The 13600-nt window shown below is 54.9% G+C and overlaps 2 protein-coding genes across 4 annotated transcripts; both read left to right on the forward strand.

Annotated features, from left to right (window-relative positions):
• Positions 1-1747: 1747 nt before the first annotated feature.
• Positions 1748-7045, forward strand: CALHM1 (calcium homeostasis modulator 1). The gene is made up of 2 exons (XM_019725049.2): positions 1748-2872; positions 5033-7045. Exons 1-2 carry the CDS (start codon positions 2321-2323, stop codon positions 5510-5512), a joined length of 1032 nt encoding a protein of 343 aa, XP_019580608.2. The 5' UTR covers positions 1748-2320; the 3' UTR covers positions 5513-7045.
• Positions 7046-8274: 1229 nt separating this feature from the next.
• Positions 8275-13523, forward strand: CALHM2 (calcium homeostasis modulator family member 2). 3 transcript variants are annotated; one of them, XM_019725047.2, is made up of 5 exons: positions 8275-8605; positions 9691-9772; positions 9858-9997; positions 10577-11289; positions 12573-13523. In XM_019725047.2, the coding sequence occupies exons 4-5, from the start codon at positions 10735-10737 to the stop codon at positions 12987-12989; spliced, it is 972 nt and encodes a 323-aa protein (XP_019580606.1). In that variant the 5' UTR covers positions 8275-8605; positions 9691-9772; positions 9858-9997; positions 10577-10734; the 3' UTR covers positions 12990-13523. The 3 variants fall into 3 exon arrangements, with proteins under 3 accessions (XP_019580606.1, XP_019580605.1, XP_074195215.1); XM_019725046.2 differs by lacking the exon at positions 9691-9772; XM_074339114.1 differs by lacking the exon at positions 9691-9772 and having other exon boundaries at positions 9907-9997.
• Positions 13524-13600: the final 77 nt, after the last annotated feature.

The raw sequence follows: 13600 nt of genomic DNA on the forward strand, positions 1-13600 counted from the left end.
TCGACGCTGCCATAGATGTCCTTGGTTGGATCTCCCTCATCCTGCTCTCCACCTGTGGGTGCCCTCTTGGAAGCCCCCAACAATGGTCCTCCAGAAGCCACCAGCCTAGAGGCTCCATTTGCCACAAGCACAGCCTGATAGTGAAGGGAGCAATAACTTTCTCCACCTGCATCCGATCTGTGATGCACTAGTGTTTCCACCTGGACGAGAAGAGCAGAAGAACCTGATTCAACCGGAAGAGAAAAGCAGAAAAACCCTTCCTTGCTCCCTCCCCCACCTCCACTTGTACTTAGCCTGGGTTCATGTCCCACTCCTCCACCTACAAGCTGTGTAACTTAACTTCTCTGAGGCTCCGTCCCCACCTCTGTAAAATGGGGACAACAGCACTGTCGTGCTGGGAGGCCTGTGGGGTCTCTGCTCCCGCTCCCCACATAACGCAGGATATGGTGAGGCCAAAAAGGAACACCCACGGAGCCATAGGTAGGGGAGTCATACCACTATATTCTCTCTGGCGGCACTATACTCTCAATGGAGGCTGGATCCACACTGTCCGCAAACCGCCATCCACACTTGCCAGCCCAGCCGCCATCTTCTTGCTAGCCCCATTCTTTTTTCTCCTCTCTCTTCTTTCTCTCTTCTCTCAAACCGCCATCTTTCTTCTCTCCTTCTCTCGTAGCCACAGCAGTTATATTGTGGCCAATGGCTCACTGGTTACAGCTGACGGCCAACTAGCCACAGCTGATGGCCATGCAATCACATTGATGGCCATTTACTACCTGAGCCAGCACCTGTCTATGTGAGGCCGAGAGCCTGGAAACTTCTTTCTGGGGCTCTGCCCCCACAAGCACCTATCCCATAGAACTGTACGAAGATGACATGAGGTTATACAGGTAAAGTGCTGGCCTGGGGCCTGACACAGAAACCTCGGTAAATGCCAATTCTTGTTGGTCCTAGAGACGCACACACCACTAATGTGGTTACACGCACACATGCGGATACACAGACACCGAGGCCCAAAGCCACAGTGATCATACGTGACCCCTACAGGGATACACAGATCTGTGGGCCCCATGGAGCCACTCTGTCCAGGCTCTTGCTTTGCGTCAGCCCCAGCCCCACCCTCTCAACCCAGACAGGAGCCATCTCGTTGGAGCTGGGTCTGACCTGCTCTTCTGGGAGAACTGGTGGGCATTAAAGGGAGCGCTTTAACCTACTCCACACTTTGACAGGAGGGGCCCTGGGCTGGTTCCCAAAGACATTCTGGGACCTGAACTCCAGGCCTGAAACCCCACTGTTCTGCCCCTTTATTTTTTGATCGGGGGAAGTAGAGGAGGAAGGTAGAGCCAGGAAAGGATTTTTCATCCACAATCTACAAACACACAGAAACACCCACAGAGACACAAGCAAACTGCACATAAAAGCATTTGCATTATGCTCATAGGCTAGAGCTCCCTGCCCAGTGTGTGTGTGCAGGGAGAGTGGGGTGGGGGGGAACACAGCCATCTCTCAGATCCATATCTGACTCCAAATCCTAATTCAGGGTTTTTACTCTATGCCATGCTGCATTAGCACTATCTCCACCCCCACCATCACTGCCATCAGCACCACCATCACCACCATCATCACCACCATCCCCACCATCACTGCCATCAGCACCACTATCACCTTCACCTCCATCGGCACCATCCCCAACACCAACACTGCCATCACCAGTACCAGCACCATCACCATTATCACCTCCATTACAACCACCACTATCACTGCCATCTCTATATCATTGTACCATCATTGTCTGAACTGATGGAGGAGCCCCTCTTGGATTCTGATACAGCATGGAAGAAAGACCCAATGGGAAGGGCAGAAGGAAGGTGACATGCTTCCTAGGAGCCCAGGAGATAATGTCCAGAAGCTCAGGCCTCTGCAGCAGCCCAGGATTCTCCCAAATTCCAACCCTGCTGGAGACCATGTCTTCCCAGCTTATGTCTGAGCCTCCTTGCCCTACTTTCACATCCAGTGAAAACTGGTCCCCATCAGGTGTGGCCCTGGTGGTTTCCCAGTGCCGGAGGTGGCTGTGGAGAGAGCGAAGCCCAGGAGGGGTGGAGAGGGGAGGGGCAGAACTCCGGCTACACCCACAGGATTGGCCACCCTATGCCTCTTGGCCAGCATATGACTAGTATGTTCCTCAAAGAGACAGTGACCTCAGCCGCTGCCCTGAGCTCTGCCAGTGTCAGCCATGAGGTGGGCACTGAGTGGGCCACAGGGACCATCCTTGAGGCAGCGGTGAGGTGGGAGGAGGCCCCCAGGCCCCCCGGGGGGTGCGATGGACAAGTTCCGGATGGTCTTCCAGTTCCTGCAGTCCAACCAGGAGTCCTTCATGAATGGCATCTGTGGCATCATGGCCCTGGCCAGTGCCCAGATATACTCAGCCTTTGACTTCAACTGCCCCTGCCTGCCCGGCTACAATGCAGCCTACAGTGCGGGCATCCTGCTGGCGCCACCCCTGGTGCTCTTTCTGCTCGGCTTGGTACTGAACAACAATGTGTCCATGCTGGCTGAGGAGTGGAAGCGGCCGCCTGGCCGCCGGGCCAAGGACCCCGCCGTGCTGCGTTACATGTTCTGCTCCATGGCTCAGCGCGCCCTCATCGCACCTGTCGTCTGGGTGGCCGTCACGCTGCTTGATGGCAAGTGCTTCCTCTGTGCCTTCTGCACTGCCGTGCCCGTGACCGTGCTGGGCAACGGAAGCCTGGCGCTCAGCTTAGCTCCACCCGAGCTTGCCCGCCTGCTTGCCCGGGTGCCCTGCCCAGAGATCTACGATGGCGACTGGCTCCTGGCCCGAGAGGTGGCCGTGCGTTACCTGCGCTGCATCTCCCAGGTGAGGAGGACAAAAGGCTTTGGTCTCCCCACACAGACTGGAGTCCTTCTGGAAGGGTTCGATCCCACCACGTCTCAAAATGGGGCTTCCTCAGGAATAGTCATGTTTCCCCAACAGACTGGGGCTCCCCCTCAGACAGAGCTCTGTGGGGTAGGGGCATATTTTCCCAACTGAGGCAGAGGCTTCTGAAGGCCATGTTTTCATTCAGATCGGGGGCCACCTGGGGGAAAGTGCTATGGCTACCTTAGTCCAAAGGCCTGTGCCCCTTTCTGAGGTCCCAGGAGCGGACCCAACAGCTCAGCCAGCCCCACATCCTCTGTCCTGAGCTCCGATTGGAAGCCTGGGGGAATTTGCATCCTTTCTTCTTCCAAGCCAGAGTAGTGGTGAGGCCGGTGGGTGGCTGGGCCATTTGGGTACATTTCACTGGCAAATGCCCCCAGCTGGTGCCTCCCTGCTCCTGGAGTGGGAACTGAGGGTCAAGATACTCCAGGAAGGGCTTGCATGAGGGGGATGCACTGTTGGGATGTTCCCTAGAGGCAGAATGAAAGGGCCCACTGATGGGAAATCCAGAGCTCGGGTCTCTCCAGGCCCACTCCCACGTCCTCTGCTCCTCTGTGTGTCACCCATCCAGGCCCCTCAGGCCGCCCCTGCAGTCATTGCACTATGGGGAGGATGACCCAGGCAGCATGCCCTTGCAGCGCATGGACCAGAGGCTGTCAGGGGAGGGGCAGAGGCTGGGCCTGCCCTGCAAGGGCTTAGAGAAACATGCACGCTCTGCTCTGGCAAGTCCAGACACGCCGGCACCTCCTCGCTCCAGGCTGGAACACTCCTGGAGGCCTGCAACACCACCAAACACCCCATTTGAGTCTCATACTCTGAGAGTCTGATCCAATCTCTGCTTCTCTCCCAAACTGTGCCTCCTCTCCTCTGGGCACTTGTCCCATCGTCCCAGGCATCAGGGCTTGATGCAGCTGTCCCTCCACCTGATCTTAACCATCACATCATAAACTAAAAGGGCCCCCAGAAGAGAGGCAGCCTGATATGTTTCATTTGGTCTTCAGAAGTTGAATTAGAAATTCAATTTTAGAATGAGTTGACATCATTTAAAACCAGAAATTTTCACATAAAAAGCAGATTTCCAGCTGTATTTGAAACATCAGGACCTCCACCCCATAGGGACCACATTTCCTCATTGAGCAGCATAAGGGGTGCGCATCCTGCCGAGACGGAGCACATGGTCTGTAGCTCCCCACGTGATGTCTTCTCTGCCATTACCAGCCAGACCCATTACAGGCATTTGGGATTGCTCTGCCTCCCCTCTTCTGATCTGGCCTAACGCTTCTCTGTGCAGCTGGGGGCTGACCCTGAAGCAGAGGTTGGGAGAGCATCCTGCCCTGTGCCCCACAGGGAGTTACTGGCTGAACAGAGCCAGCACCTAAATGTCCAGTGCTCTTTAGCACTGAGTTTGAGGGATTGTCCAATTTGTCTCTGTGACCCCAAGGGCCCAGCTCAGAACCCACACAGAAGAGACACTCAGTTAGTGCTGGTGACTGAATGGCAGACAATACCAGGAGCCAATGGAGAGGTACAGAACTCACAGTAAAAAGGGTCACTATGGCCTAGGGAAGTCAAGGAAGGCTTCCTGAAGGAAGAGGCATGTTCAGCAAAGACCTATTGGCATAATTACAGTGGCTAACAATTACTGAGCACTAACTATGTACCAGGCACTGTGCTAAGTTTAGTATCACATTTAGTCCTCATAATGATCCTATGAGCTAGGTACTATCACCAGCCCCATTTTATATGTGGGGAAACTGAGGCACAGAGCAGTCAGGTACCTTTCTCCTGGTCAACTAGTAAGTAGTGGAGACAGGGACCAAACCCAGGCAGCTAACTCCTGGGTCTGTCCCGTTAACTCCTGTATTATGAGTGCCAGGACTACACACATGGGGCATTTTACTCACATGACCTCATTTTCATGAAATGGGTATATGTGTGCCTGTTTTACAGACATGAAATGGAGGTCAATAGGTGAAGTCACTTGCCCAGTCAGTACTTTTTTCCCTAAAAGCCCTGGCATAGAGAGTGCTTTGGGGGTCTGGACAGGCTTGGGAGACCACAGGGCAGTGCCAAGCTGACTCTCTCTTCTCTCCGCTGCAGGCACTGGGCTGGTCCTTTGTGCTGCTGACCACACTGCTGGCATTTGTTGTGCGCTCTGTGCGGCCCTGCTTCACACAGGCTGCCTTCCTCAAAAGCAAGTATTGGTCCCACTATATTGACATCGAGCGCAAGCTCTTTGATGAGACATGCACGGAACATGCCAAGGCCTTCGCCAAGGTCTGTATCCAGCAGTTCTTTGAGGCCATGAACCATGACCTAGAGCTGGGTCACACCCACAGGGCACTGGCCACAGCCCCTGCTGGCTCAGCAGCCCCAGCTACCACCGATGGTGCCGAGGACAGGGAGAAACTGCGAGGTATCACCGATCAAGGAGCCATGAACAAGCTGCTCACAAACTGGCACAAATGCAAGCCACCCCTGAAGCTGGGCCAGGAGGAGCCGCTGATGGGCAACGGCTGGGCTGGGGGTGGGCCCCAGCCTCCACGCAAGGAGGTGGCCACCTACTTCAGCAAAGTGTGAGCTGTAGCCAGGTGAAGAGGCAAGAATGGTGGTCTGAGCCCACAGCCCCTTCGCCCCCCAAACCAGATGGAAAATTGAAGGCGGTAGGTGCTGTGCAGTAGCCTCTGGAGCAGACCCACATGCCCAGGCACTCATCTGCTCATGGGAGGCTGGAAATTTGGAGCTAGCAGGGGACCGCACTCCTCCAGCTGTGCCGCTGCCTTAGGTGGCCTCGGGGCAGTTGAGCCACAAGCAGTATTAGTCAGAAGGGTTCAAAACTGGCTCGCAGGGGACAAGCTCCCACCTGCTCAGCCCTTCCCAGGCCACTTCATTCTGGTTCACTGTCTGCACTCAGGTTCTACGGACATCCTTGCCCAGCGTCCACTCTTCTCTGTGACTGTTTACGATCTCTGTTCCCTCATGCTCAAGGCTCAGGGAGTGGGAGGGCATCCAGCCGTCTCCTGAAGCGGGAGTACTCTGGTTTTGGCCAGTCTCCTGAGCGAGGCTGAGTGGGCCAAGGTGGCCATAAGGACATGACACCCCGCCTCACCTGGTATGACACACATGAGGTGACAGGTGATAAGACAAGATACCAGAAGCTGGGTCCACCCAGGAGAAGCCAGAGTGTGTGGTCACCATAGAAGTCACTCAACAATTGTCGTGGCAGACTGAACATTGATTTAGCACCAAGCATGAAAGGCCTTCTGTCGTAGTCCACTCAGGCTGTTATCACAAAATACCACAGAGTGGGTAGGTTATAAACAACGATTTCTCAGTGATGGAGGCTGGGAGTCGAAGATCATGGGGCACGGTCATTTTCTGGTGGTCTTCCTGATTCATAGCCACGCCTTCTCACTGTCCTTACACAATGGAAGGGGCTGGGGAGCTCTCCGGAGTATCTGTTATAAGGCCACTAATTCCATTCATGAGGGCTTTCCCCTTGTGACTTAAGTACTTACCAAACGCTCCATCTCCTAACATCATCACCTTTGGGGGTCAGGGTCAACATATGAGTTTCGGCGGGGTGGACACATTCAAACCAAAAGTACCTCTCATGACAGGGAGAAGTGATCTTCTCACTGACTGCCCTAACACCTCCCTTACATCCAGGTTATAGGAGGAAATCAGACCATCCCCAGTTGCTTCATTTTCTGTGCCTCAGTTTCTTCATCTATACAATGGGGATGAGGGCACCTACCTCATGGGGTTGCTGTGAGCATTAAATGAGTAAAGTGTATAAAGCCCACAGCACATGGAGGAACTGAGTATGTGGTGGCTGACATGTTTCATGATTTCTGAACCTGCAGGCTTAACCTCCTTCTCCCCCTGGACATAGGGTTGAATGGAGGGGAACATCAAGAACTGGAGCTATCATTGTCAAGGAGGAAGCAGGGCCAAGAAGATGGACTTCTTACCCCTTCAGATATCTTTGAGATGTAATCCCACTCATCTAAGAATTCATTTTGAACTTTATCCCTACAACACTGTTTTAATGATTTCCATTCTTCCTTATGTACCATTTCCTCTATTCTCACATCTGAGACCAGCTCTCCCTCTCTTTAATTGTTTGGGAGGAGGGCGATCCCTGTAGGCCAAGGTGGGCTACATGGCTCCTCCAGGAGGTGGGACTTGATCTAGGCCCTGAATGAGGGGGAGGAATCAGGTGAGTAAAGACCAGGTGTGTGCCGGGCTTCCAGTGAGCAAAGGCAACCCAGAGGTATTGGGAAGCACAAATGTGAAAAAAAAAAGAGTAAAGCTTTGGGTCGGGCAGATCTGGGGTCAAATATTATACTAGAGCTGTAGGACCCTGACAAGCCGTCCAAGCCTCAGTGTGTCTGTCTGTAAAATGGGTGTTAAAAGATCTGCTTTTCAGGATCATAGTGATGATAAAGGGAATTAACTTTTGGAGGAAGAATGTGGAACCATGTTTGGCACATGGTAGGATCTGAAATATAAGCTCTGGTCCTTTTCCCTTCACTCCTGCACATGGACAAGTCCAGCTCAGAGAGGACAGCATGTCACTCAGCAGTTCCACTGTTATAGAACCACAAGCAGTACAGAGCTGACAGAGATGGGGGTGGGGTGTCAGGGGGGAGGGCTCTCCCTTGATCCCTAGGAATCATCTGGCCTGTCCTTGAACAGACAAGACTCTCTTCTTCAGAATTCCTGACCTATGGCTTTTCAGCCTCAGCTTGCACACTCCTACAGATGGGGAGCTCATGACTACTTTCTGGGACAGTCTGGGCAGCTTTGATCACTATAAAGAGCTTCCTTCCAAAACCCACCTCCTTGAAAATTCCTCCCACCGGTCAAAGCTCTGCCCATAGGGCCTCAGAAAATCCCTATACTCCAGAATTCACTTGTCAGTCCTCTGAGATTTGAAGCACTACCTGGGGAGTTAGCTGAAGTCTGGATAGAAGAGCTTACATCTGGGGAGGGTTTGTCCAGGCAGTGGTGGATGGCTGAGGAAGAAGGGCCAGAACAGAGTCAGAGAATGGGGGTGGGGAGTGGGCTTAGCTCTGCGTATCCTGCCATGGGTCTGCATCAGTCTGAGGGCATCTCCCCTAACGCTGCAGCTTCTGTCCAGAGGAGTGTCAAGCATGGGAGCTGCTCTTAAAACTGACCCAGAGGGCAGGCCCAGGCCAGCTCTCCTGAAGGCTCCCTGCCTGGCCCCTGAACCGGTCCCACTGGTGTGGAGCACCCTCAGGCTGGCTCCCAGGCAGCCTGCTTTGGCAGGCAGGCAGGCAGAGCCGGACGCTGGCCATGGGCTGCTGAACGGGAGCCCCAACTTCCTCTCCTCTTGCACCGCCCTCTGCCGCCCGCCCTTCTCTGCCTGGCGCGGGGGGATGTTTTCCACTCGCCACTGCACAAGTTCCATCCCGCTGTTCCCTCCTCTTTTCTGGAGTTAAACTTTTCCGAGGACGCCACCAGCCCCAGGCTCTGCGCCTGTGCAGAAGAAAAACGGGAGGCAGCCCGCGGAGGACACTTGGGGTGGGTGGGGTAGCTGCCCCACCGGATGCCTGCCCCGTAGGCCTACACTCTGATGTCTGCACACCACTGGGAGAGCCCAGCCCTGAAGAGAGCAAAGCCACTGGTACCCGAGGCTGGCCCCAGGTAAGGAAGGGCCCCTCCCTGGGACATGCCAAGTGACGGGGAAGCATGGCAGGGCCAGTCTGAGGCTGCCCAGAGGGATTGTCCTGGGAGAGGGGCCCCTAGCTCAGCCTCCCCCCACTCTGGACAAGGTCCAGACCTGCCCCTCCCCCAGCTGCCTGTCTCCTGTCCTGACTTGTTATTGGAGGTCCCAGCTTTAGGGTGACTCCTCCCTGGCGGGAGGCTTGGGGGCGGGGAGGGGAGGGCGAAGCAAGGGTGTAGTCTCAGAAGCTGGCCTGGTCCCTCCTCTCCCCACCAGTGTTCAGACATCTTTTACCCCACTTTGTGTGGTTTATGAACCCAGGACCCCATAGGGAGCTCATTAGGAACCTTGAAGCCAAGAGGAGAAGGAGGCAGGGGGCTGCTTTTAACTCATTCATCCCAGCAACATTACAAACTCCCTTTCCCAGGGAGTCAGGCTGGAGGCCTGGGGCTGAGTTGGAGAAAGTCAGACACCTCCTCTGTCTCCATCTCCTGGTACCTCACGTGGCCAGCCAGCTCCGCCCTGGCCCATCTGGCAGCCTTGGCAGAGATTGGGAGGGGTGGTAGTATATAGGCTTTTTCGGGCCTTCAGACTTGAGTTTTTTCATCTCTGGTATAGGGGGGAAGGACATGGCCAGCCTCTGGCTTGTGTGGGTGGATCCTGGGAAGGGAGCTAGGACAGAGCAAGGCTGGAGCCCAGGCCATGACCACTTCCTGGCAGGCTGCCAGCACTGCTGCAGCACAAACCAAAGCAGCACAGCCTGGGAGTGGCCAACTGGGCACGGCCGGCAGGGCCTTAGCCTTCATCAGGGTTTCCTGTCACGGGCAGGCTGGGCAGTCCCTGAGCCCAGGGACCTGGATGGAACAGGGCTGCTGGGAGGCGGCTGGATAGGGAAGAGGTAATGGGTGGGGAAGGGGAGGTTTGCCAGGGCCCTCATGGATGGGCACTGAACAGCGGAAGACTCATTTAGCTTGACTCACCCTGGCCCACTTTCCAGGCCTCCTTAGGTCATGCCTGTGTATCTCCACATTTCAATAGCCTTGAACAGGCACTTTATCCTCTTTAGGCCTTAGCTGTCTGATCTTTGTGGGAAGGAAAAATCGTCCCACCCTGCCTCACTTCTGGGAACCACCCTGAAGACTCAAGAGGTGAGAGAGATGGAGGGACATATGGTCCTATGTCACACAGAGGACAATGATCAGGCATCGTTTATTCCCTTTCTTTTCCTTCTAGCATCCCTGAGAGGGAGCAAGGACCAGAGTGATTTATGCTCTGCTCACAGATGAGGACACCGAGGCCCGGAGAAACGTGATGAAGTTGAGAGTCCGGATTGCCTAAACCAGGCCAGAGCCTGAGGTCTCCAGAATAAAAAGGTCCGTATGAACTCCAGGGATGCTGCTCCAGGCCCACCCGTGCCGGGAGGCCCCCTTCTTCCGCCCCGTCCCACATCACAGGGTCAAGCCCAAGTCCCTTATCCACCAGGACACCCACTTGTTTTTCTACTCCTGAGGCCAGAGGCCTCGAGGACACACTTCCCAAACAGTCCTAGGTCTCAGCACATCAGCACTGCCTAGAATCCCACAGGGAAAGCCCGTCGACACCCCACCTTCCCCAACGCCACATGGTGTTGAGAGGCCTGTGGTAGCAACATGAACCTGTGTCTGGCAGATAGACCTGAGCTTGAATCTCAGCTCTGTCACTGATGTGTGACCCCGCCAAGCCACTCGCCTTCAGGAGCCCCCACTTCCTCTGTGTACACTGGGGGTATGACAGCTCAATGTGGATCATGGGGGTCGGCAACAAGGGCTGTAAAGCACCTGACACATAGTAGGAGCTCAGTGAGCAGTGGCCACCATCATTCCCCCAGGAACCAGGGCTCCCAGTCTCCCATTCTCACCAGCCTGGCCACATTTTCTGAGGCATGCATTTACCCGTCATCTACTGTTCCACAGGAAGCACCAGGCCACCCACTCCAGGGGATAAAACGGCACAACTGTGTCCTGCCTTCAGGTGCCCAGCAGCCCACACTCTTTCCTAGTCCCATCGGGCACCATCGACCCCGGTCACCTCGTCTCTACCTCTGCAGTCGGACCCCAGCAGCCCTATCACCATGGCAGCCCTGATCACCGAGAACTTCCGCTTCCTATCCCTCTTCTTTAAGAGCAAGGACGTGATGATTTTCAATGGGCTGGTGGCACTGGGCACTGTGGGCAGCCAGGAGCTGTTCACCGTGGTGGCTTTCCACTGCCCTTGCTCGCCAGCCCGGAACTACCTGTATGGGCTGACGGCCATCGGTGTGCCCGCCCTGGCGCTCTTTCTCATTGGCGTCATCCTCAACAAGCACACCTGGAACCTAGTTGCTGAATGCCAATACCGGAGGTCCAAGAACTGCTCGGCTGCTCCCACCTTCCTCCTTCTAAGCTCCATCCTGGGCCGCGCGGCTGTGGCCCCCGTCACCTGGTCTGTCATCTCTCTACTGCGCGGTGAGGCCTATGTCTGCGCTCTCAGCGAGTTCGTGGACCCCTCCTCTCTCAAAGCTGGAGAAGAGGTCTTCCCACCAGCCCAAGCCACAGAAATCCTGGCCAGATTCCCTTGTGGGGAGGGTCCTGCCAACCTGTCAAGTTTACGGGAGGAGGTCAGCCGCAGGCTCAAATATGAGTCCCAGGTAAGGCTGTGCAAAGGGAAGCTCCTCTTCTTTCTTCTCCAGGTGGTGGGTTGTGCAGACAGGCCAGCATGGCCTCCTGTTAAAGCCGGAGTTGGTCCTCAGCGGCCAAGGTCTCCAGGAAAGCACTAGATTATCAGTGTCAGGTATCAGAGCTGGGTAACCTCTGGGTCAGTGCCTGGTGGGACAAGGGTCAATTCTGGTCCCAAATAAGAGTTTTAAATGTTAAAGGAATGTTCTTCTGGCTCAGACGAAGCCTTGATCCCAGTCACAGATTCAGCCCACTACTCACAAATCCTTGCAAGCCTATGAAACATTTGCTGTCAGCCAGGAGTTGAGAGTGGAGTGTTGCTGTCCCAAGAAGGGCCCCGTGCCCAGCACTGAGTCAGCCTCAAACACGGCTGACATAGGGGAGTCCCTTGAGGCAGGAAGGGGTATCGAGTGAGAAAGCAGCACCTGCTGCCCTGATTCTGGCCTCAGCTTTGGCTTAGCTCTGAAGGAGTGGAGGCTGGTCAGGGAAGAAAGGGCAAGGGCAGAGACCTGGGCAAAAGCAGGCAAATCGAGCTGGAAGCGTTAACTTAGAGAAGCAGGGGGTGAGGGAGAGACAGGAAGGAGTACAAGATTTTTTAAAGGGCTTCTCTCCAGTACATAGGAAACACAAGTAGAGAGAAGAGCAGGGCTGGAGACAGCAGCAAAGGAGATGGAAGCTGGAAAACACAGAAATAAAATTTATCTGATGATCAAATGCCCACAAATCTCTGTACAGGATCAAGTGGGGAAACAAAGATGACCTCATCTGAATTAGCCCTTAGTAAGTTCACACCCAAGTGAGCGTTTGAGACAAGCACATGGGTGATTTCAAAACAAGGCAGAGAGTGATGATGTAAGAGGAACCAGGCCACGGGGGACTCAGGGAAGGGAAGGTTGCTCCCAGAATGGCCTTTGAAGACTTCCTGGAGGTGGCATCTGGGCTGAGCCTGGCAGTTTGAGCTGGATTTTGATGGGCTCAGATGATGTGGAGGGGGGCCTTTGGGGCTGAAGGAATGGCAGCAGAAAATATGGGAGGCAAAGTCTAAAAACAGAGAAGGCGTGAGTTCAAGGGAGTGAGGACAAAGGGGTGAAATTATAGCCAGAAGGGCCTGCTTCCCTTACAGAAGCAGAATCTTCAGCCACAGAAGTGACAGAGCCAGCTCTCAGGGGACTCTGACCGCTCCTATGTCACCGTGGGTGGCGGGGGGTCCAGGAAGATCCTCGCCCCTCCTCAATGCTGCCCTTCCTCTGGCCAGCTCTTCGGGTGGATGCTCATCGGCGTGGTGGCCATCCTGGTGTTCCTGACCAAGTGCCTCAAGCATTACTGCTCGCCACTCAGCTACCGCCAGGAGGCCTACTGGGCACAGTACCGCGACAGCGAGGACCAGCTCTTCCAACGCACTGCCGAGGTGCACTCCCGGGTGCTGGCCGCCAACAACGTGCGCCGCTTCTTTGGCTTCGTGGCGCTCAACAAGGACGACGAGGAGCTGGTCGCCAAGTTCCCGGTGGAAGGCACACAGCCTCGGCCACAGTGGAACGCCATCACTGGTGTCTACCTGTACCGCGAGAACCAGGGCCTCCCACTCTACAGCCGCCTGCACAAGTGGGCCCAGGGCCTGACGGGCAACGGCACAGCCCCAGACAACGTGGAGATGGCCCTGCTCACCTCCTGAGGGTCCTGTTCTCACGCTGTGGAAATGCCAGTCCCTCGCCCCAAACTGGCCCGCGGCCGGCTCACATCAGCATCAGAAGGGGATTTTTTTTTTTTTAACCACAGCTTTGTGAAAAAACAGACCAAGAGAAAGGAACACAAAGTAAGCTGGGGTAGAGAGAGAGCTAGTAGGCAATGTGGTCAGCTGGGACAGCAAGGCTCTCAGACCTGAAGAAACCCCCTCTCCTGTTGCCACTAGCCACTTGGTCAACAGCTTTGGAGAAAAGACCCTCTCCCAGAAGTGGTCCGTAATTAACTAAGATGTGGATAACCTTTGACTGGTGGGACGCCAAGGCCAAGAAGCCACTGCCAGCAGAGCCAGGTGACGATGACACTCACCAGCAGGCTCTCTGTATAGGCTATCATGCAGTTGATTTGTGTAATTGCGTATGGACACCCAGCGCCATGGTGCTCAGCTGGGAAGCTGCCCTCCAATGTACGCCGCTGGCTTTATTTTATATATTTCTATTTTTGATAAAGCTTTTCTTAGTATAAAGGACTAGCGTGGTGTCTGCATGATTGGGTGGGCCTCACACAGCAGACTGGTGGTCATGCACACAGGCCCAAATCCCG

This window comes from Rhinolophus sinicus, linkage group LG07, assembly GCF_036562045.2.
Source record: "Rhinolophus sinicus isolate RSC01 linkage group LG07, ASM3656204v1, whole genome shotgun sequence".
In the NCBI taxonomy this organism is placed as follows: Eukaryota; Metazoa; Chordata; class Mammalia; order Chiroptera; family Rhinolophidae; genus Rhinolophus; species Rhinolophus sinicus.